At 40.0% G+C, this 23,713-nt stretch overlaps 1 protein-coding gene across 4 annotated transcripts in view; it reads right to left on the bottom strand.

The window, feature by feature from the left end:
• ccdc88c (coiled-coil domain containing 88C) overlaps positions 1-23,713 on the bottom strand; it is a 113,442-nt gene that overhangs the window by 47,249 nt on the left and 42,480 nt on the right. For 3 of the 4 annotated variants that reach the window (XM_061697127.1, XM_061697126.1, XM_061697129.1), the window contains 9 exons: positions 22,558-22,616; positions 14,955-15,038; positions 6,867-7,010; positions 6,174-6,394; positions 6,025-6,106; positions 4,688-4,846; positions 4,084-4,230; positions 1,231-1,381; positions 979-1,160 (listed from right to left, as the gene is read on the bottom strand). In XM_061697127.1, the coding sequence (XP_061553111.1) occupies positions 979-1,160; positions 1,231-1,381; positions 4,084-4,230; positions 4,688-4,846; positions 6,025-6,106; positions 6,174-6,394; positions 6,867-7,010; positions 14,955-15,038; positions 22,558-22,616 (1,229 nt within the window). The remainder of the gene's footprint in view (positions 1-978; positions 1,161-1,230; positions 1,382-4,083; positions 4,231-4,687; positions 4,847-6,024; positions 6,107-6,173; positions 6,395-6,866; positions 7,011-14,954; positions 15,039-22,557; positions 22,617-23,713) is intronic. The other variant, XM_061697128.1, reaches the window with a different exon arrangement.

Below are 23,713 nucleotides of genomic sequence, written 5' to 3'. Positions count from 1 at the left end.
CAAATCATGTTCAACCTATATCTAATTGAATACACTACAAAGACGAGATATTTAATGTTCAAACTGATAAACTTGATTGTTTTTGGAAAATAATCATTAACTGACAATTTAATGGCTGCAACACGTTCCAAAAAAGCTGGGACAGGTGGCAAAAAAGACTGAGAAAGTTGAGGAATGCTCATCAAACACCTGTTTGGAACATCCCACAGGTGAGCAGGCGAATTGGGAACAGGTGGGTGCCATTATTGGGAATAAAAGGAGCTTCCCTGAATTTCTCAGTCATTCGCAAGCAAAGATGGGGCGAGGTTCACCCCTTTGTGAACAAGTGCGTGAGAAAATAGTCAAACAGTTTAAGGACAATGTTCCTTAACGTACAATTGCAAGGAATTTAGGGATTTCATCACCTATGGGTCCATAATATCACACCTGGTCAACTGCTCTGGGAGAGGGCAGCCCTAATTTTCACCGTGCACTGAAAGGAGTTTTATCAGGCGATTCGGCATGACTCCTTTTTGCGACTGGTTACAATCCAGCCCTGGGATCATTCAGAATCTTGCATTGCTGAATAGACGATATGTCACGATAATGTTTGTTTCTGTTTGTTTTCGGATTTCAAAAAGGTGTTCCCGCAGCCTCTCATGTTGTCTGTACTACACTGGCACCACTTTGACTACTGGTTAGCATAGTACTTATAAAGACACAAAATCAACCCCCATGCCCCGCAATAGCGCATGCTGAATTAATCTATTCGCATATACTCCTCTTAGGAAGACGCAAAATGAACTGTTAGAAAATTGCGTGAGTTTTGCAGACGCAATCCTGGGTGAGCTTGGTTCGTCGATCAGCTTCCACACCTGTTTGCAGGAGCACTTAGGTTTGCACTCGATTTTGCACGTGCAAGCCTTAGGGCCCACTTAATTTTTTTCTGTGAATGGCTTAAATGGCTTTAAACATTTACATTTTTTTATTTGTTTTTACCTTTTTACCGAGACCTTGGTTCTCCCGGTCTAGCTCTTGGGTATGGAGCTGCTTCTCCTGCAGATGGTGATTCTCCTCTTTTAGTCTCTCAATAGAGGTTTGCAGCTCCCTGTTCTCTTTCTCCAGCTTCAAAACACGACTGGAGACACACTCATTGAGCTCGTGGACAAACGATTTCCGGGCTGCAGCATGACAAAAATAGGTAAATCACAGTGATGAAAAATAGTAATGGAAAATTAGTGAGTGTCTTACTCTCTGTGTTAGAATTGTCTTGGTTTTTGGTGAGCTGTTCCAGTTCCCATCCCAGATGAGCTGATTCGTTCATACTCTGTTTCTGTCCGATCTCCAGAAGCATGTTCTCCTCCACCAGCTCCTCTAGCCGACGCCGTTCATTGTCTCTCTCCTGCAAAGAACACAGACAAACATTTGTTTCTTAAAGCAAATACAGTACAACATACAATGCCAAACTGTTATGACTACTTGTACACTAATAAGAGCATGGGCTGTATCAAAAAGTCTGTAGATTGTGCAAGTAATCAGAATGCTGTGGGTACATAGATATAAATAATACTTTATAAAATATTTTGCCTGTTTAATTGTTTTGTCTAGATAATGGATAATTGTGCTCTGCAATGAGCAATTGTAACAGCATTTGTATTTGTCCTTGATAGTGTATTAAGAAAAGCAAGTGTACATGTGGATAAAATTGTTGGTACCCCTCTGTTAATGAAAGAAACTCATAGTAGTCATAGAAGTAACTTGAAACTGACAAAAGTAATAATAAATACAATTTTAATGGAAATTAACCAATGAAAATCAGACGTTGCTTTTTAATTGTGGTTGACCAGAATTATTTTAAAAACAAACTCATAAAACAGGCCTGTACAAAAAAATTATGGTACCCTTAATATTTTGTTGTGCAACCTTTTGAGTCAATCACTGCAATCAAACGATTTTTGTAACTTTCAATGAGACTTCTGCACCTCTCGCAGGTATTCTGGCCCACTGTGGAACAAACTGGAGTAAACTGCTCCAGTTGTCTCAGGTTTGAAGGGTGCTTTCTCCAGACGGCCTGTTTTAGCTCCTTCCACAGATGTTCAATAGGATTTAGGTCAGGGCTCAGAGAAAGCCACTTCAGAATGGTCCAATGTTTTGGTTCTTGGTGTATTTAACTGTGTGATTTGGGTCATTATCCTGTTGCAAGACGCATGACCTGCAATTGAGACCAGGCGTGAAAGTGCCTGAAGAGTTACACACGGGGATAAAATTGTTGGTACCCCTCTGTTAATGAAAGAAAAACCCACAGTGGTCACAGAAATAACTTGAATCTGACAAAAGTAATAATAAATAAAAATTTAATGAAAATTTACCAATAAAAAAAAAAAAAAATCAGACAATTTTATTTTTTTTTTTAATTCATGAAACAGGCCTGGACAAAATGATAGCACCCCGAGAAAAGATTGAAAATATTTTGACCAAAGGGACACGTACAAATGAGGTGTGTCCTCTAATTAGCATCACAGGTGTCTAAAAAAATTGTAATCACTCAGTTGGCCTATTGAAAGGGTGACAATTAAAAACTGTGCTGTTCGGTGACATGGTGTGTACCACACTAAACATGGACCGGAGGAAGTGAAGGTGAGAGTTGTCTCAGGGGATTGGAATGAAAATTATAGACAACCACGTTAAAGGTTAAGGCTATACTACAATCTCCATGGAGCTTGATGTTCCTGTGACTACAGTTTCACATATTATTAATACATTTAAGATCCACGCGACTGCAGCCAAGAGACGGATAATACGAATGGCAACAAAAGAGCCCAGAACAACCTCCAAATAAATTAAAGGTGAACTCCAAGGTCAAGGTACATCAGTGTCAGATCGCAACAACGTCGTCGTCGTTTGAGCCAAAGTGGACTTCATGGGAGACGACCAACGACTGCTAAAAATAAAAAAAGCCAGACTGAAATTTGCCAAACTGTATGTTGACAGGCGAGCGTGAGGCAAATGGTGGTCACACCAGATACCCACTGGTTTTCTGACCCCCCCCCCCCCCCCCCCCCCAGACTTCCACAATAAAGCAAAACTGCACATTTCAGAGTGGCCTTTTATTGTGGCCAGTCTAAGGCACACCTGTGCAATAATCATGCTGTCTAATCAGCATCTTGATATGCTATACCTGTTAGGTGGGATGGATTATCTTGACAAAGGAGAAATGCTCACTAACACAGATTTAGACAGATTTGTGAACAATATTTGAGGGAAATGGCCTTTTGTGTATGTAGAAAAAGTTTTAGATCTTGGAGTCCAGCTCACGGAAAATGGGAGCAAAACCAAAAGTGTTGTGTTTATATTTTTGTTCAGTGTGTGATATGACACATACATTAACATATACTGTATTAGGCCTTGCTTCACACAGTCTCTTACTGCATATAGATTGGAGGTGTGCCCCGCCACGGCTATCTTTTCTCTTTCACTCAGTTTCGTGCACGGCACGTCACGGAACTCACAGAACTTACGGTTCCACGGTGCTTGTGTAAAAATAAAAGCATGAGTTTTAACATAAAAGGGTAGAGAGAGAGCGAGAGAGAGAGAAACTAAAACACCCAAGAACAAGAATGGGTAAGAGCAAAACACTTATTCTGAAGTTCCCTTCTATGAGCCCTGATCTAAATTGTATCGAACATCGGTGGAAGGAGCTGAAACATGCAGTCTGGAGAAAGCACCCTTCAAACTTCAGACAAGTGGAGCAGTTTGGTCATGAAGAGTGGGCAAAAATACCTGCTGAAAGGTGCAGAAGTCTCATTGAAAGTTACAAAAATTATTCGATTGCAGTGATTGCCTCACATGGTTGTGCAACAAAATATTAAGTTAATCATTTTTGTCAAGGCCTGTGTCATGAGTTTGTTTTTCAAAGAATTCTGTTGAACCAAAATTCACAAGCAATGTCTGATTTTCATTGGTTAAATTTCATTAGATTTTTATTGATTATTATTTTTGTCAGATTTAAGTTATTTCTATGACCACTTTGGGTTTTTCTTTCATTAACAGTGGGGTACCAACACTTTTATTCATGTGTATCCATGTGAGATAATAATGCCATACCATTTCCAAGTCATTTATTTTGGCTCGTAGTAGCAGGTTGTCTTTCTCCATAGCGTGAACTTTCTCACAGCGCCCTCTGGAGACTGATAATTGCTCCTCCAGCAACACCTTTGTCTCCATAAGAGTCAGGTTGTCGTCACGTAGCTCCTGATGGGTCGTACAGGCAAACAAAGCCACACACAGTAAGTATAGATGACTAATGAGTCGCTCTGGCTTCATCGTGGGTTGCGGTTTTCAGATTTTTTTTTTTTTTTTTTTTTTTATAATGGTGTGCTAAAGATTGTTGAATCAGTTACTAGAGAGTCAAAGTTTCTCATTAATATTTAATGTGTAATGTACTGCTATATTTTATATACTTTTTCCAAATCATCTGAGCACATTCTGTGTATTGTCGATACTAGGGCTTCACAATCAATAACATTTTAACAGTGATCGCGATTTTGCATGCATACTCCACACAGGCGAGGCCGGGATTTGAACCCCGGTCCTCAGAACTGTGAGGCAGACGTGCTAACCAGTCCTCCACCGTGCCACCCAAACCAAAACGTCATAAAGAATATATAGTCAAAATCGATGCACAAATCTGAGTAGAGGTTTTGTTTACCTCCACTCTTGTCTTGTAGAAGTGAACGTCATTGAGTTTCTCTTTACATCGGGTGAGCTCAGTTTCTAGTCGGTCGACCCGGGCCGCTTTCTCCCTCAAGGAGTCAACCTCGTCCCGATAAACTCGTACAGAGCGAGCCTCACAAGACAGCGACTGGTTCTAGAAACACAAAACAGAAACAGAAATACGTGCATGCGTTCTTCATGGGGACATGCGGGGACAATTCTCATGCGTGAAGAAAAGATCGCTTTTCGCGTTGAGCCATTGTAGACTGACAAAATAAATTCACGGTATCTCAGGCCATGGTATCTTTACAATGTAGCCTACTTACAATCAGTAATAATATAAACCATATTTTCACATAATGGCAACTCGTCAGATGACAGTGTAAAGGTTGCAATGTCCATGTTTCATGTTATCAAATCTGAGCAATGCTAGGTATCGCTGACAAATCGTTTCTTTGCACCAGAAAAGACTTTTAAGACAGTTTTGGTGAGACCAAATAAGCAGAAATTTCCATTCAATTCAGGTCGTTAATTGTGTTAACAATCATGAGCTCCAGGAGGCCATTTTATCCTAAGGAACATTACACATTGGACTTGATGTTTTATGACATACATTGAGTACGGAAAGTATTCAGACCCCCTTAAATTTTTCACTCTTTGTTATATTGCAGCCAAAAGTATTCAGACCCTTTGCTGTGAGACTCATATATTTAACTTGAGTGCTGTCCATTTCTTCTGATCATCCTTGACATGGTTCTACACCTTCATTTGAGTCCAGCTGTGTTTGATTATACTGACTGGACTTGATTAGGAAAGCCACACACCTGTCTATGTAAGACCTTACAGGTCACAATGCATGTCAGAGCAAATGAGAATCATGAGGTCAAAGGAACTGCCTGAAGAACTCAGAGACAGAATTGTGGCAAGGCAAAGATTGGAATGGCAGAGAAACTCCAAATCCTGGTGTGAAAAACTTGTTGCATCATTTCCAAAAAGACTCATAGCTGTATTAGCTCAAAAGGGTGCTTCTACGAAATACTGAACAAAGGGTCTGAATACTTATGGCTGTATGATATTTCAGTGTTTCTTTTTTAGTAAATCAACTATTCCGGTTTTTTTTCCTGTCAATGTGGGGTGCTGTGTGTACATTAATGAGTGGGGGGGGGGAATGATTTTAGCAGATGGTTGCAATATAACAAAGAGTGAAAAATTTAAGGGTGTCTGAATACTTTCCGTACCCACTGTATAACGATGGCAAAATCATACACACAAAATATTTGATGATGAAGCAGACAGATCAGGTATTAATGCATTAATAAAAGTGAAGCTGACCTCTTGTTTAAGTCTCTGAAGCTCCTGATCTAGATGCTCCACCTCGTGTTTGGAATCCATCAACTGCTCAACCTTCTCTTCCCTGCATACAGAACGGTCCAATTTATCGTCTGCCTCCTGCATAAGATTTTAAGCCTCAGTAGACTCACAGTTCTTGTCTATATCTGCGAAGCTTGGCCTTCGTATCAGCGAGCTCTACAGATAAATGCTGCTTCTCTTCTTTGGTGAGGCTGGCCACAGTCAAGGCGGATCCTTTGTTATTCACTACCAGACCTCCAGAAGTGTTCACTTGTTCTGGGCTACTTATTTGTCTTTCCTGGGGATTCAGGCTGGACAAGTAGTCCCTCTCCTGGGTAAGATCTACAATGACCTAAAAGGATTTAAAGCAATTGTCATTCAACAATAATATGTTGAAAAGTTCATTCTTCATATAAATATGTTATAGATGTATATTTGTTTTCATACATTAGGAATTGCTCCTGCATGTTTGAAACTCTCAATCGCTGCCTATGTAACAGAAACCAGCTTGTACTGTGCAAAAAGTACACTTGTCAAAACCTCACTACTCGAAAGACTGAAGAGTAGCGCTGGTCAGCAGGTTAGCAGCCAGAGCTTTTGGCCTTCTGGTTAGCGCACTCGGCGCCCAAGCCAGGGGATGGTAGTCGCGTGGGTCCGGGCCTCGGGCAGGACAGGACCGCACCAGATAACTACCGTCACACCTGATCCACTGTGATTTTGCTTTAAAAGCAAGCCTAATTTATGATTACTATTTTACTGAGATGTCTGCAATAGAAATTGTGAATGTTTTTTAAAATCATTTTATTCATTTTTGTTTTTGTTACCTCACTGGCCTTGTCTCTCTGCGCAATCAGTTGCTGTAGAGATGTAGCCATGCTGCGTGACAATGGTTTGAGCTCTTCCTGTGCAAGCCCTGTTCCTTCCTCCAGCCATGAAAGGTCAAGAACATTCTGTTGATTGTGGGTTACCTAAAAAACACAGACATTATAATACGGCTGTTGGAGTAGTTATAATCAGTTGTGTAGAACTGCACTTCATTGTACTGCAAGGCTCGAAATAAGCTGATTAGCGTCGCAATTTGCGAGTAAATTTTTTTATTTTGCACCTCATAAAAACACATTTAAAAGCAAAACTGCAAATCACAGTGTGGCGGAGCGGGAGCAGGCTGGAGAAACTCTGGCCTCACCCAACAGCCTGCCACCGGCTCATGGAACGGCCACCTCCGTCGCTAGGCCAAAGTCAGGCAAGGACTGGCTGCTGATGAGGCGGCCGAGTCCACAGAAGGGCAGCTGAGTGGGCCAGGTTGACTCTGTGGGGTCCGGCTGGCCGGGGAGGCGCGAGCCCATGTGGGTGTGTACACCCCCCTCTGCAGGGTCAGAGGCGACACCACAGGCCGGAGGAACCGTTCAGGGGTTGGGGTTTTGGAACTTTATCAATGTAGAATCCAAGATACTGTTACATCTCTGTGCTGTTGAATTTTTATTTTCAGAATCAGAATCATCTTTATTTTCCAAGTATGTCCAAAAAACACACAGGGAATTTGTCTCCGGTAGTTAGAGCCACTCTAGTACGACAACCGTACGATTTTATACTTCTAATCATGATTCCTACTCCCTCAAGTGCTGGTATCTGGGACACGTGTGGTAACTTTGGACACTAGTATACCAAAAAGATTTACACGTCATTGCACCAAAATTCAACCAGCTTGTTGAGCACGTCTGATATGCAGCTACAGGAAACGTTTGGGGCGCATGGCTCGAAACGTTTGGTTGAGGTTTTAGCTGCCTGTAGAACCAGTTATTAAATCTAAGGGTTCACTTACTTAAAAAAAGAATTCTTCGTGTGGTATTAGTTTAAGCATCCATCCATCCATCCATTTTCTGAGCCGCTTATCCTCACTAGGGTCGCGGGCGTGCTGGAGCCTATCCCAGCTGTCATCGGGCAGGAGGCGGGGTACACCCTGAACTGGTTGCCGGCTAATCGCAGGGCACATACAAACAGACAACCATTCGCACTCACAGTCACACCTACGGGCAATTTAGAGTCTCCAATTTATGCAGAAATTCTGAATGGTTCACATACCTTTTCCTCCCATTGTACATCCCAAACTGAAGTTCGGTAATGGTCCCATCTGTTTACAGGCAACCTTATTCAGCCATTTGCCAGTTGTATAGGATCACCTTTCCACCACAAATCATTACACCGCTAGTCTTAACCATGTTACATGGTTAAGACTAGTGGTGTAACCATTCATTAATTACATCAATAATTCCCCTTATAGTATATTCCTATGATCCAACTGGATCGAGCTCTGCTCAGCAAATTAGCCTTCCGGACATAAATGTTTTGATTTAAATCATTTTAAAAGGTAATCAACCGATTGTACTGATACTAGGAAATAACACATTGGATGCACGCACAACAGACTTTAGATGGATGCGTGTGTGTGTGTGTGTGTGTTTTAGAACTTTCAATGAGAAAGTTTTCCTGTCTGTGACATCGCAGGGAATCATGGGAGTATCAAACAGTGCAGTGTGTTTCTGGCGCTACTGAGTGGTCTGGTCTGAGTAGCAAACCGCATCTCCCATGATCCCCTGCGCAGTGCATGCGCAATGCAGGAAAGGAGCACAGCGCAAAACAAACACGAACGTCCAGCGAAGCTTAAATCCAAAGTATGGATGCATTTTGGTCTTGCAGTAATCAAAAACAATCGAGGACGAACGCAGTCACCTACAAGCCGGGGAATACTATATGAGAACTTGAAGCCACGAAGTTGATGTACAATCACCAAAATCATTCCATTTAAGATCAGAATAAAATGGTTCCAAACCAGATTCTGCCATAATACATTTTTATTCAAAGAATATGAAAAATAGAATTAGTTTATCCACTCTTGAGAATAAGTCAGACCCCTATGGAGATTTTTCATCCCTGTAATTACAAGGGACAGAAAGTTGGTCAAAGAAGTATGGCAAAAAAAAGGAAAACTACAAACTTAGTGAGGATAAACTGTGAAACTATCAAACCATTGTTAATGAAAATTAATGGAGGATTTTCCAGAACTGCTCTCAGTTATTTGTACTAACTACAACTATTTTGTCATAACGGGAGACTAACATTCATTTTGACAATAACATGGGAAAAAAATCTCAACAACCCTCTGCTATACGAGACAAATCTGACCTCTCTCAACATATTAAGAGTCCAACCCACACTCAATGTCACATCTTAGACCTGGTCATCTATTAGGATGTTGAAATTATATCAGTAGAAATTAAGGATGTGGCTATTTCTGACCATTTTTCTGTATTCTTTGAATTACAGATTCTTCCAAAATTTCAGACAACCTCGATGTCTATTAAGAAAAGGTAGATAAATGAGAGTACCATCACTACGTTCATGGAGACCATAGCTGTGCCACAAACTGCGAATGCTGAGACAGTTGATGAACTTTTGGATAATTTCAACTGGAAAATCTCAAATGTCATGAATGCTGTCGCTCCTATTAAAACTAAGACAGTCTTGAGGCTACCTAGATCAACGTGGAGGAGCACAAGAATGGTAAAGACATCGAAATCAAAGTGGAGGAAAGCAGAATGTAAGTGCAGAAAAATTAAACTCCAAATTGACTATGACCTCTACAGACAAAGTTTTGTAATTTTAACCAAGAGTTAGTCAGGGCGAGACAGCAATACCTTTCTGAAATCATCAGCAAGAACTTCAACAATTACTCGCACTTTGTTTGCTGTGGTTGACAAGCTCACAAACCCCCAGAATCAGATAGCTCCAGAACACTAACAACAGATAAATGCAATGAATTTGCTTGTTATTCCAGTGGAAAAAATACAATGCATCAGGTTAAATATCAGCACAAATCAGCCAAATGATAAAATGATCGTACATCTGAAGCCACCGAGGAAAAACTCTATTACCATATCAGTATTTGATACAGTTGACCAAAAGAACTGTTGAGAAATCGGTTCAGCAGCTGAAACCATCCACGAGCTGTCTTGACTCAAGTCCATCTGACTTTTTCAAAGCTATTGCGAAGTCTGTGCTAGCTGATTTGCAGCAAATAATCAATACCTCACTTCAGTCAGTTGAGTTTCCTAAAGCTCTAAAAGTAGCTGCCATTAAGCCTCTTCTAAAAAAATATGTTAGCAAGCTACAGACCCATCTCAAATCTCCCTTTCATAGCCAAGATTGTTGAGAAAGTTATTTTTATTTTTAATCGACTCAGCAATTTCTTGAACTTAAATGGACTTTTTGACTAATTTCAATCAGGTTTCCAAACTCATCACAGTACAGAATCTACTATTATCAAAGTGCTAAATAATATAAGGTTGAATACTGATTGAGAAAGGTGTCAATTCTGGTCTTGTTGGATCTCAGTGCGTCTTTTGATACAGTAGATCATAATATACTGCTGAACAAGTTGGAAACGTGGGTAGGACTAAATGGAACAGTCCTTAAATGGTTGAGGTCCTATCTGGAGGAAAGCAGTTATTTTGTAACCATTGTAAGTGTTCAATCTAATTGAATGGCAATGACCTATGGGGTCCCTCAAGGGTCAGTTCTTGGACCCCTCCTGTTCAGGCTGTATATGCTACCCTTGGGTCAAATTTTTCAGAACTTTAATTATGACTATCATAGCTATGCAGATGACACACAATTACAGTATATCTAGCCGTGTCTCTAGATGACTACAGTTCAGTTGAAGTGTTGTGTCACTCTGTAAGATAAATGGCCAAAGTTTTCTTCAATTAAACCACAACAAAACTGAGATAATTGTTTTTGCCAATAAAGAAAAGAGGACTGCTGTTGGTAAATACCTGGAGTCGCTCTCTTTAAAAACCAAAGACTAAGTCAGAAAGCTTGGTGGTGTAGATTTCGACCTGACTTTCAATAGTCATAAATAAATTACTAAAACTGCTTTCTACCATCTGAAGAACATATCCAGAGTGAAGGATTGCATGTGCCAAGCAGACCAGAAGTTCATCCATGCTTTTACCTCAAGTAGACTTGACTATTGTAATGGTTTTCTGACTGGACTCCCCCAAAACAGCATTAAAGAGGTTCAGCTCATTCAGAATGCTGCAGCTCGGGGTCTGACCAGAACAAATAGGTCAGAGCATATTACTCCAATTCTAAAGTCTTTACACTGGCTCCCAGCCAGCTTTAGAATATATTTTAAAGTTCTGCTACTGGTCTATATATCACTCAATGGTTTAGGTCCTGAATACATGTAAGAAATGCTCATGGAATATAAACCCAGTAGGGCTCTGAGATCGACAGACTCAGGTCAAATAATGGAGCACAAAGTCCAAAGCAAACATGGTGAAGCAGCATTTAGCTATTATGCTGCACACAAATGGAATAAGTTGTCAACAGAAGTAACGTCAGCCCCAAGTGTGAATGTTATTAAGTCCAGGTTAAAAACTATTTTTTCTCATGCTTTTTAGACCATTTCCACTTTAAATTTTTCTTACACTGTACGCTGCTTTAATTGTACTTTTATTTTTGTTTTTTCCCTCTATGTTTTAAATGTTTGTAAGCAGGGTTTTTTCTGTTTTTACTTGCTTTTAAGCATGTAAAGCACATTGAGTTATCTTGTGTATGAAATGTGCTATATAAATAAATTTGATTTGCTTTGCTTCAGAAAAGTAAAGAGGAGGGAGGTCTTAATCCTTCCAACTTTAAAAACTATTATTTAGCTAACAAATTCCAATACCTCATCAAATGGATGCACTGGAGGGAGCAGCATCATTGTTGACTAGAATTGGAACAGACAGACTGCAATAACATCAAACTCTCAAAACTCCCATTTATTTCTACAAGTCTCAAACATCATAACTGTTTCAAGAAACCAATAATCACATCCACCTTAACTGCTTGGTGGAAAAGTTTAGAAGCTACAGAATGTCAATTAGCTCCCAGTATGATCTCCCCAATCTGGCACAATCTAGATTTCAAAATTAACAACATATGCCTTTATTTTAGCACATGGGGACAGTGTGGAATTGACTACCAACAACTATTTAACAATAATATTTTTTTGAGACGTGATGAATTGTTTGAAGAATTTCAAATAAGAAGTGGAAACTTCCTTCAATACAATACATTTAAAAACAGCGATTAAAAAAAATAATAATAAAATCCCAACACTTCAGAGCACCCTTCACCCATCAGAGTTTGTTCAGCAAATAGTGAAGCAAAATTTATAAATTCATCTCATGCACAAAATCAATGCACCTACCAATCACTAATTAGGAAAAGACCTTTCTATGTCTGCTGACCGTAATTACTGGATGCAGATATGGAACAATATGTTTAGGATGACAAAAATACAAATTTCCATCTTATACAATATAAAGTGCTCCATAGAACACACTTCACTCAATAAAATATGCATAAAATGGGCTTCACCTCATCTAACATATGCACGTAATGCACTAAAAATACACAGGACACCTATTTTCATGCTCGATGGGAATGCACACCAATTCAATGCTTTTGGACTTCGGTCTTGAGAAACTCTTGTATATTTTGAACTGCAGAATTCCACTTTCCTCCAGATTGTCCATACTTGGTGAATTAAGCACAATCGACCTCCCGAATAAACAATTACAATCAATACTCGTTGCATTAGCTATCGCTAAGTAAAAAATTTTACCAAACTGGAAAAATAAACAATCTATCAATATTAATCACTGGTTAAATCTCATCAGAGAATATACTGCATTAGAAAAAATATCTGCGTAATGAAAAAAATCAATTACATAATTACACAGATAGCTGGTCACCCTTCTTCATCTTGCTGAAGCTAGCTAGATCTTTGATTCGTCTGCCTGGGTAGAATGCCATCTGACAATAACAACATATTGTAAATGAAAAAGTAAAGTTTAGCCTTCTGTATTCTTTGTTGTTGTCTCTTTGGCAAGCGCAGTAAATACAAGTCACTTCTGAAGGTTATTGTGCATGCGAGACGCTGTCAATTCACTTGCATGTGTCCGAAGATACTCACCTCTAGGACTTATTCGCTTGGTGTGGGGCAACTCACTCATTGCGATAAATAACTCATAACTATGCGAACTTCCTGGGTATCCACTCACTTGCACGCTGTTTGTATAGATGTTTAGAATTTACATCGCCACTCCCACCACACTTCAGCCATACAGCAGATTCACTACCGCTGTCCTGGATGCTTCCCCTCCGGTCCTTGTCCTTTCCAGTCTTATTGTCCTGTCCTTCCTTTCAGGGTGTAGCACTACTGCCCCATACAACACTCGAATCTAATGTGTCATTGTACTAGGCATTTACTTTCCTCATTTTTCTTACAGCTAATGTCCTGTCTTTTGTTGTCTTCTCTTCCTATATTATTTAGTTATCTTTTCACTGTCTCTCACTTTTGTTTTTCTGTCACTCCCCTGTAAAACTTTGTTCTAACCGACAAAATTTTCAATAAAAAAAATCACAGTGGCAGCTTCAAAACTCCACTGTGGCACAGTATAACTGTTCTGGCATGAAAGGGATACGGATCCTCCTTTCTAATTCTAATTCACCTAACAGCCCAACGGGACAAAAAAAAAAAAAGATGTACAGGAAAGCAGGAACTAAGAAGCAAGTGTGACAAAGTGTGTATTTTAGTAAATTTCATCTGCACTGTCGATTAGCCAGGTATTTATTTCACAGTCACACTGGTTGAATTTTCAGGTAAATAGTTACTGAATCGGTGGCACGGTGGACGTCTTGTTAGAGCATCTGCCTCACAGTTCTGAGGACCGGGGTTAAATCCCCAGCCCGCCTGTGTGGAGTTTGCATGTTCTCCCCGTGCCTGCGTGGGTTTTCTCCGGGCACTCCAGTTTCCTCCCACATCCCAAAAACATGCATGATAGGTTAATTGAAGACTCTAAATTGCCCGTAGGTGTGAATGTGAGTGCGGATGGTTGTTTGTTTGTATGTGCCCTGCGATTGGCTGGCAACCAGTTCAGGGTGTACCCCGCCTCCTGCCCGATGATAGCTGGGATAGGCTCCAGCGCACCCGCGACCCTTGTGAGGATAAGCGGCTCAGATAATGGATGGATGGAAATTTACTGAATCGATTTCAAGCCACTGAATCGTTTTGGATCGTATCATTCTAGATCAGGTGTAACCAACACGTCGATCGTGATCAACAGGTAGATCTCCATGCCCATCACAGTAGATCGCAAGTCATTTTCAAAGTAAAACCTAGGCCTAATTTAAAAAAAAAGAAAAAAGTAGTATTTTATTTTTTTTAAACATTTCAGAATTTCACTCTAGTTATTGTGTATTTAAGCAAAGATACCAAGAGAAGCTAATTCATGTCCTTTTTTTTTACCTTCAAATTAGAATTTATGTTAATTTTTTTTATTATTATAATGTTTTTTTTTTTTTAGTATTTCAGAGTCATGCGACTAATCTTTGAATGCATGCATTGGTCCTGTCAAAAGTGCAAAAATAAATGACAGAACAGCATTAAAAGTCTGTTTTTCAGAGGTTTATTGTTGTGGTAGATCTTAGCTTACATTCTGAGGAAAAAAGAGATCATGGGCTTCAAAAGGTTGGTTACCACTGTTCTAGATGAACCAATATCGTCCTGTAATCGAATCGACAACCACAAATTGTGATACACATCGAACTGGTGTTAAAACGAATCATTACACCCCTTGTTAAGACTTCCTCTTCTTGGACCGCATCAAGATCAATTACTGTGTTCATACATGCATACATACTTACTCAAACAAACTAAAACAGTGCTAGTGTCAAAGAAGGCAGGCTTGAGATCTGTGCGTCAAATTACTACTTGACTATTTTACATGATTTATATGCATTGCAAAGTTCATAATGTTCATAATCATCATCATTTAAAGGATGTACTGTTCTCTACTGACCTCCTGGATGTGAGAGACAATGGCTGCCTGGGTCTCAATGTCCAGCAGTTTGATCCTTTCGATCATCTCCTCCTTACGCTCACACTGATGATAAACACAAACACTTCAATATGTTAAAATAAAGACATTTAATTGCAAGTTGTTTTTGAAAAAAAAAACAATTCCAAGGAACTTGGGACGTTGTGTAAAACAAATAAAAACAGACTACAAAAATTTGCAATTGCCTTTCAACATATATTCAATTGAATACACAACAAAGATAAAACATTTAATTTCAGACTGATAAACTTTATGATATATATATATATATATATATATATACACATATATACACACACATATATATATATATATACACACACACATATATATATATATATATATATATATACACACACACATATATATATATATATATATATATATATATATATATATATACTCACACACATATATATATATATATACACACACACACACATATATATATATATATATATACACACACATATATATATATACACACACACACACATATATATATACACACACACACACACACATATATATATTATTTTTTTTAAATTAACAAATAATGCAGCCCTATGAGGGGACAAGCCAGTGCAAACTGTAGGCCGGTCCCAAGCCCGGATAAATGAAATTTTTCCTCACTAAAACTTTGCCAAACAAATATGAGCATTCATCTAAAGAATTCCATACCGGGTCGGTTGTGGCCCGGGTTAACAACGTCCGTCCCCGGCACTGTTAACCTGCAGAGTGCAGGTGGAAATTCAGCTACTGTGGGTTGAAGACAAAGGAGAGGTGGAAAGCGGGTTCTTAGGCAGAAAGAGAAGAGGAAAGCGCAGAGGCTAGAATTGAATGTGGAGACTTTGAATGTTGGGACTATGACAGGAAAATCTCGGGAGTTGGTTGACATGATGATGAGGAGAAGGGTTGATATATTGTGTGTCGAGGAGAGCAGGTGGAAAGGCAGTAAGGTTCGACGTTTAGGGGCAGGGTTTAAATTATTTTACCATAGTGTAGATGGGAAGAGAAATGTAGTCAGGGTTATTTTAAAGGAAGTGTTAGCCAAGAATGTCTTGGAGGTGAAAAGAGTATCAGATTGAGTGATGAGGCTGAAACTTGAGATTGAGGGTGTTTTTATGTATAATGTGATTAGCGGTTATGCCCTACAGGTACGATCTTACCTAGAGGTGAAAAGAGAAATTCTGGAAGGAGCTGGATGAATTAGTTCTGAGTATCCCAGACAGAGAGAGAGAGTTGTGATTGGTGCAGATTGTAATGGACATGTTGGTGAAGGAAATAGGGGTGATGAAGAAGTAATGGGTAAGTATGGCATCCAGGAAAGTAACTTGGAGGGACAGATGGTGGTAGACTTTGCAAAAAGGATGGAAATGGCTGTAGTAAACACCTTTTTCCCCCAGAAGAGGCACGAACATAGGGTGACCTAGAAGAGCGAAGGTAGAAGCACGCAGGTGGATAACATCTTGTACAGAAGATGTAATTTGAAGGAGGTTACTGACTGTAAGGTAGTGCTAAGGGAGAGTGTGGCTAGACAACATAGGATGATGGTATTTAAGATGACTGTGGTGGTGGGGAGGAAGCTTAAGAAGACAAAAGCAGAGCAGAGAATCATGTGGTGGAAGCTGACAAAGGAAGAGCGTTGTGCGTTTTTTTTGGGAAGAGGTGACACAGGTTCTTGGTGGACAGGAGGAGCTTCCAGAAGACTGGACCACTCCAGCCAAGGTGATCAGAGAAACAGGCAGGAGAGTACTTGGTGTATCTTCCGGCAAGAAAGGAGAGAAGGAAGTGGTGGAACCTCACAGTACAGGAAATCATACAAGGAAAAAGGTAAGCTAAGAAGAAGTGGGACACTGAGAGGACAGAGGTGAGGAGATGGGAATACATTGAGATGCTATGTAGGGAAAAGGTAGAGGTGGCAAAGGCCAAACAAGAGGCATAAGATGACAGGTATGCCAGGTTGGACACTAAAGAAGGAGAATAGTATCTCTGCAGGTTGGCCAGACAGAGGGAAAGAGGTGGGAAGGATGTGCAGCAGGTTAGGGTGATTAAGGATAGAGATGGAAATGTGTTGACTGGTGCCAGTCGTGTGTTGGATTGATGGAAAGAATACTTTGAGGAGTTGATAAATGAGGAACATGAAGAATAGAAGAGGCAAGTGTGGTGGACCAGGAAGTGGCAATGATTAGTAAGGGGAAGTTATAAAGGCATTAAAGAGGATGAAAAATGGAAACGCAGTTGGTCCTGATGACATACCTCTGGAGGTATGGAAGAGGTGGCTGTGGAGTTTTTGACCAGCTTGTTCAACAGAATTCTAGCGGGTGAGAAAATACCTGAGGAATGGAGGAAAAGTGTACTGGTGCCCATTTCTAAGAACAAGGGTGATGTGCAGAACTGTGGGAACTACAGAGGTATAAAGTTGATGAGCCACACGATGAAGTTATTGGAAAGAGTAGTGGAGGCTAGACTCAGCACAGTAGTGAGTATTTGCGAGCAACAGTACGGTTTCATGCCTTGAAAGAGTACCACAGATGCATTATTTGCCTTGAGGATGTTGATGGAAAATTACAGAGAAGGTCAGAAGGAGCTACATTGTGTCTTTGTGGATCTAGAGAAAGCCAATGACAGAGTACCCAGAGAGGAACTGTGATACTGCATGCAGAACTCTGGAGTGGCAGAGAAGTGTGTTAGAATAATTCAATAATAATAATAAACATGTATGAGGGCAGCAGAACAGTAGTGAGGTGTGCTGTAGGTGTGACAGAGGAGTTTAGTGGAGGTGGGACTACATCAGGGATCAGTCCTCAGCCCTTTCCTGTTTGCAGTGGTGATGGATAGGCTGACAGTTGAGGTTAGACTGGAATCCCCGTGGACCATGATGTTTGCAGATGACAATGTCATTTGCAGTGAAAGCATTTAGCAGGTGGAAGAACAGTTAGAAAGGTGGAGGCATGCACTGGAAAGGAGAGTGCATGAATGAGAGGGGTGGAGGGGGAAGAGTGAGGCCACAGGGAGAAGAGATGGCCAGGGTGGAGGACTTCAAACACTTGGGGTCAACAGTCCAGAGCAATGGTGTGTGTATAAGGAAGTGAAAAAACGGTCCAAGCAGGGTGGAACGGGTGGAGGAAGGTGTCAGGTGTGTTATGTGACAGAAGAGTCTCTGCTAGGATGAAGGGCAAAGTTGATAAAACAGTGGTGAGGCCAGCCATGATGTACGGATTAGAGACAGTGGCACTGAAGAGACAACAAGAAGCAGATCTGGAGGTGGTGGAAATTAAGATGTTGAGGTTTCTCTCTAGGAGTGACCAGGTTGGATAAAATTAGAAATGAGCTCATCAGCGGGACAGCCGAGGTTCGATGGTTTGGACACATCCAGATGAGAGATAGTGAGTATATTGGTAGAAGGATGATGTGGATGGAGCTGCCAGGAAAGAGAGTGAGAGGAAGACCAAAGAGAAGGTTGATGGATGTCGTGAGGGAAGACTCGAGGGCGGTTGTTTTAGAGAGGAGGATGCAGGAGATAGGCTTACATGGAAAAAGGATGACACCCTGTGGTGAGCTCTAAAGGGACAAGCCGAAAGGAAAATATTTTATATATATATATATATATATATATATATATATATATATATATATATATATATATATACACAAACATTCACTCATTTTGAAATTTGAAATTGCCTGCAACCAGTGGTGCCGGTAACGAGTTACAAAGTAACGCTACGTATCCTGCTATATGTAACAAAGTAACGCATTACTCCATAAATCGACCATTTTTAGTAACAAGCGAAGTAACGCATTACTTTTCCCGGGAAAATATTTACACTCCGGTTACTTTTGCATCATCAATGTCTCTCACCAAACAGTAATTCGTAGCTGGGGATTCAAACAAAGAGCAATCCAAATGTGCATAAGCATTTAACCGAGACCACCCTTTTTTCCAATGAATGGAAGAAAACCATTGGGATGTGATTGTTTATTACACAATGCACAGTTACGGTACAGTATCATAAAATTGCAAAGAAATGCATGATTTCACTTTCGCCAGACTATTTTTGTTGTTTTCCTTCGTAAAAAGTGTATTTCATTGTTGTTACGTTTTTATTTTCACATTAAGAATACAGTTTTACTGGTGTGTTAAATGCAATGCATTGTGGGTTAATTATTCATACCGAGTGCATGATCATCAATCAGTCAAGGAGGGTAAAGACAGACTCAGGACTGAGAACAACTAGCTAAAATAATATTTACAATGAAAAGTGAGAACTCTCAACTATCGTCTGTGAGCTGGTTGAACGTGCTGCACGGCTGACGGAAAAAATATCTCGCTCTTCGCATCAAAATTACAGTGGTGAGAGTCATGGTGTGTGTGCGTGTGTATCATTCACTTTCAAGTTTACGTATACGCACAAAAGGTACACACACACACACACAGTTGCTTTCATGGCCCACAAGCAGTGTACTGAGAATGGTGTGCTTGTTTACGTTTAGGAACTTACTGTATTGTGTTTGTATCTCAAGTCTGCACTAAGTTGCGGATTTAATGTGGCTTCAACTACACTACTATTTAAGTTATTGGTTCATGTTGACAACATGATTCTGTAACTTGTGTGGTGTACACTACCAAGTAATGGGTATGGTGCTTTTTTTTTTAATGCTTTTTTTTTTGTACCGTGGATAAGTGATATCACTTGGCAGCTGGCGAAAGTAACTAAAAAATTACTTTTTTCTTGGTTACTTTTGAAATAAAGTCATTAGTTAAGTAACTATGTTACTTTTATGCTCAAGTAATCAGTAAAGTAACAAAGTTACTTTTCAAGGTAACTGTGGCAACACTTCCTGAAACACGTTCCAAAAAAAAATTTTTTTTTAATGGGACAGTGGCATGTTTACCACCTTTCCTTTTAACAACACTCCATAAGCGTTTGGGAACTGAGGACACCAATTTTTGAAGGTTTGTAGGTGGAATTGTTTCTCATTCTTGCTTGACGACAACTTCAGTTGGTCAACAGTCTGGGGTCTCCGTTGTCGTGTTTTGCGCTTCATAATGCGCCACACATTTTCAAAGAGAGACAGGTCTAGACTGCTGACAGGCCAGTCTAGTATTCACACTTTTACTACGAATCCACACTGTTATAAAACGTGTGTAATGTGGTTTGGAATTGCCTTGTTGAAATAAGCAGGGACGCCCCTGGGAAAACACCTTGCTTGGATGGCAGCATATGTTGCTCCTAAAAACCTGTATATACCTTTCAGCATTAATGGTGCCTCCACAGCTGTGCAAATTACTCATGCCATGGGCACTAACACACTCCCTTACCATCACAGATTAGACTTTACACCGATTTTTATCGGCTGATCGGTATCGGCTGATATTTAGCATTTTATGCTGATCAGCTGATCGGCTTTAATGTCATAATTCGCCGATCCGATCAATGTCCGCAAAAGACTCCGCGTCGCCGCGTGCACAGTATATCTGAATCCAAAAGCTAGTTTATTTTTAGCCTTGTCGCGTGTCTTTTGACGTAGTACTGTAAATATCTGACGGCCAATGAAGTTATTTAATAATAATTAAAAAAAAAAAACGTGTCGGCGGTGTGGGACAACTAGTCTGAGACAGACAACACGAAATGCCCGGATCAGACAACAAGACAAATTTGCTCTTTCACAATTTCACGACAGACTACTGCAATAAAATCTTGTATTCCCATACCACTGCATCCCGTTTTTTACGATCATTGGGCTTTATCTTGTCAACTCAAATGCGACCGGATACACTCGTTACCGTGGCGACGACAACAAGAGTGGAACGAGCCGGCTCAACTGTATTATAAGGACAAAATGGGGGAAAATGTGTGTTGGTTGTCACCGGTGTTCAGGAGACGAGAGGACGTTCGTTTAAGGCTTGCTTGAGGTATGTTCACGTACTTTTCATACGATTCGGCTCGCAAGCAGGCAATAAAATGTTATGTATGTTATGTTATCGTTTTTTTTAAACTCACTGATCGGCCCCAAACATCCTGATCGTGTAAAGCCTATCACAGATGCTGGCTTTTGAACTTTGCGCTGATAACAATCAGGATGCGCCTTTTCCTCTTTGGCCCTGAGAACACAATGTCCAGGAATTCCAAAAATCTTCTGAAATCTGGACTCGTCACACTACAGTACACTTTTCCACTTTGCGTCAGTCAATCTCAGATGAGCTCAGGCCCAGAGAAACCGGCTGCGTTTCTGTGTGTTGTTGATACAGTGTACAGCTTTTGCTTTGCATGGTAGAGTTTTAACTTGACTTAACTAACTTAACTAGATGTAGTGACGAATTGTGTTAACTGACAATGGTTTGCTGAAGTGTTCCTGAACTCACGTGGCGATATCCTTTATGTAATGATACTGTTGTTTAATATTGTGTCTCCTGAGGGATCAATGGTCAAGGGTATTCAATGTTGGTTTTTGACTTTGCCGCTTACGTGCAGAGATTTCTGCAGATGCTCTGAATCTTTTGAGATGAAATCCCTAAATTCCTTGCAATTTTGCAATTTTTGAGAAAGGTTGTTCTTAAACTGTTGTAGGAATTGCTCACGCAGATGAGCAATGGTGAACTTCGCATCATCCTTACAACTGAGCCTTTCGAGGATGGTACTTTTATACTGAATCAAGACACTCAACTGTTCACCTGTGTAATTTTCTAAAAATGTGTTTTTTGAGCATTCCTCAGCTTTCCCTGACTTTTGTTGCCCCTCTCCCAGCTTTTTGGCAGCATGCTGCATGCATCAAATTCAAAATGAGAGAATATTTGAGGGAAACAAAAACAAAAAAACAATAACGTTCATTAGTTTGAACATTAAATAGCTTGTCCTTGTGGTGTATTCAATTCAATATAGGTTGGAAAGGGATTTGCAAATCATTGTATTGGGTTTTTATTCACGTTTTACACTATGTCCCAACTTCATTGGAATTGGGGTTTGTACTATGTTATGAGCAGAAAATAGGAACTGAAGTAAATACAGTGGTACATTTTTTTGCTGTTTATTTAGCTGTTGCCTCAGTTGAGCAAGAGCATTTGTACATGGCCCTAGAAACCCCTTCCTGAATTTCCATTCCGTGCCTGCACTCACCCTTCCTTTTTCCTGAAACCAGTCAGACTAGATCAGGTAGGAAGGAATGGAAAAAGATGAGGCAGGTGAATGAAGTTTGGAAGGACAGTGACAAAGGTAGTAACAAAGCAACTGTGGACTCAAGGAGTCAATCAAGGGAGTGGTCTAATTTAGGATCCTGCTAATTGTAAAAGTAAAAAAATATATAATTTTTAAAAACCCAGATGAATTGTATTTTTTATTTGACGAACATTTGTCTTGTTCCATTTCATGAATCTTCAGTGTAGCAATGTATTTAATCCCAGAGTGATAGTCTCTCAGTGCATCTTATTAGCAGTGTCAGCAATCAGCTCTGCTCAGACATGAAAAACTAAACAGACACAAATATTCTGGGAGAGACTGGTTGTCTAGGCGTGTGTGTGTGTGTGTGTGTGTGTGCGTCTGTGCATGCGTGCATGCGTTACCTGGACAGCACAGCCAAGTATCAACAGTAAAATTATTTTCAGCTCCTCCATGCTCTTTGCTGCGGGGTGGAAAACACAGAGGATTACTTTTTAACAGTACTTTTGCAGTTTATGTCACAATTCAGTTTAAATTAAAGGTGAAAACGATTTTTGAGTGGTTTTCGTCGAGGCTTTTACACACGTGGATAAAATTGTTGGTACCCCTCTGTTAATGAACGAAAAACCCACAGTGGTCACAGAAATAACTTCAATTTGACAAAAGCAATAATAAATATAAATAAATAACATTAGCCAATGAAAATCAGACATTGCTTTTGAATTGTCATTCAGCAGAATTATTTAAAAAACAAACTCATGAAACAGGCCTCAACAAAAATTATGGTACCCTTATGTTAATATTTTGTTGCACAACTTTATGAGGCAATCACTGCAATCAAACGATTTTTGTAACTTTCAATATGACTTCTGAACCTATAGCAGATATTTTGGCCCACTTTTCATGAGCAAACTGCTCCAGTTGTCTCAGGATTAAAAGGTGCTTTCTCCAGACAGCATGTTTCAGCTCCGTCGACAGATGTTCAATAGGATTTAAATCAGGGCTCATAGAAGGCCACTTCAGAATGGTCCAAGGCTTTGCGCTTACCCCTTCTTGGGTGTTTTGTTTCTTGTGTGTTGCAAAAGCCATGACCCACAACTGAGACCAAGCTTTCTGACACTGGGCAGCACATTGCTCTCTAGAATACCATGATAGTCTTGAGATTTTATTGTACCTTGCACAGAATTAAGATACACTGTACCAGACGTAACAAACCAGCCTCAGAACATAACACAGCTTCCTCCATGTTTCACAGTAGGGACAGTGTTCTTTTCCTGGTTTTGCATATATATTTTTTTAAATCTGTGAACATCGAGCTGATGTTGCTTGCCAAAAAGTTCCAGTTCTGTCTCGTCCATAGGAAATGTTCCCAGAAGCTTTGTGGCTTGTCAACATGGAGTTTGGTAAATTTCAGTCTGCCTTTTTCATGATTAATTTTGACTAGTGGTGTCCTCCTTGGTCGTCTCCCACTTTGGCTCAATGACGAATGGTGCGATCTGACACTGATGTACCTTAACCTTGGAGTTCACCATTTAATTTCTTGGGAAGTTGTTCTTGGCT

This window comes from Phycodurus eques, chromosome 14 (genome assembly GCF_024500275.1).
Source record: "Phycodurus eques isolate BA_2022a chromosome 14, UOR_Pequ_1.1, whole genome shotgun sequence".
Classification (NCBI taxonomy): Eukaryota; Metazoa; Chordata; class Actinopteri; order Syngnathiformes; family Syngnathidae; genus Phycodurus; species Phycodurus eques.
The sequence above is the reverse complement of the archived record's forward strand: the minus strand, read 5'-3'. Positions and strand labels throughout refer to the sequence as shown.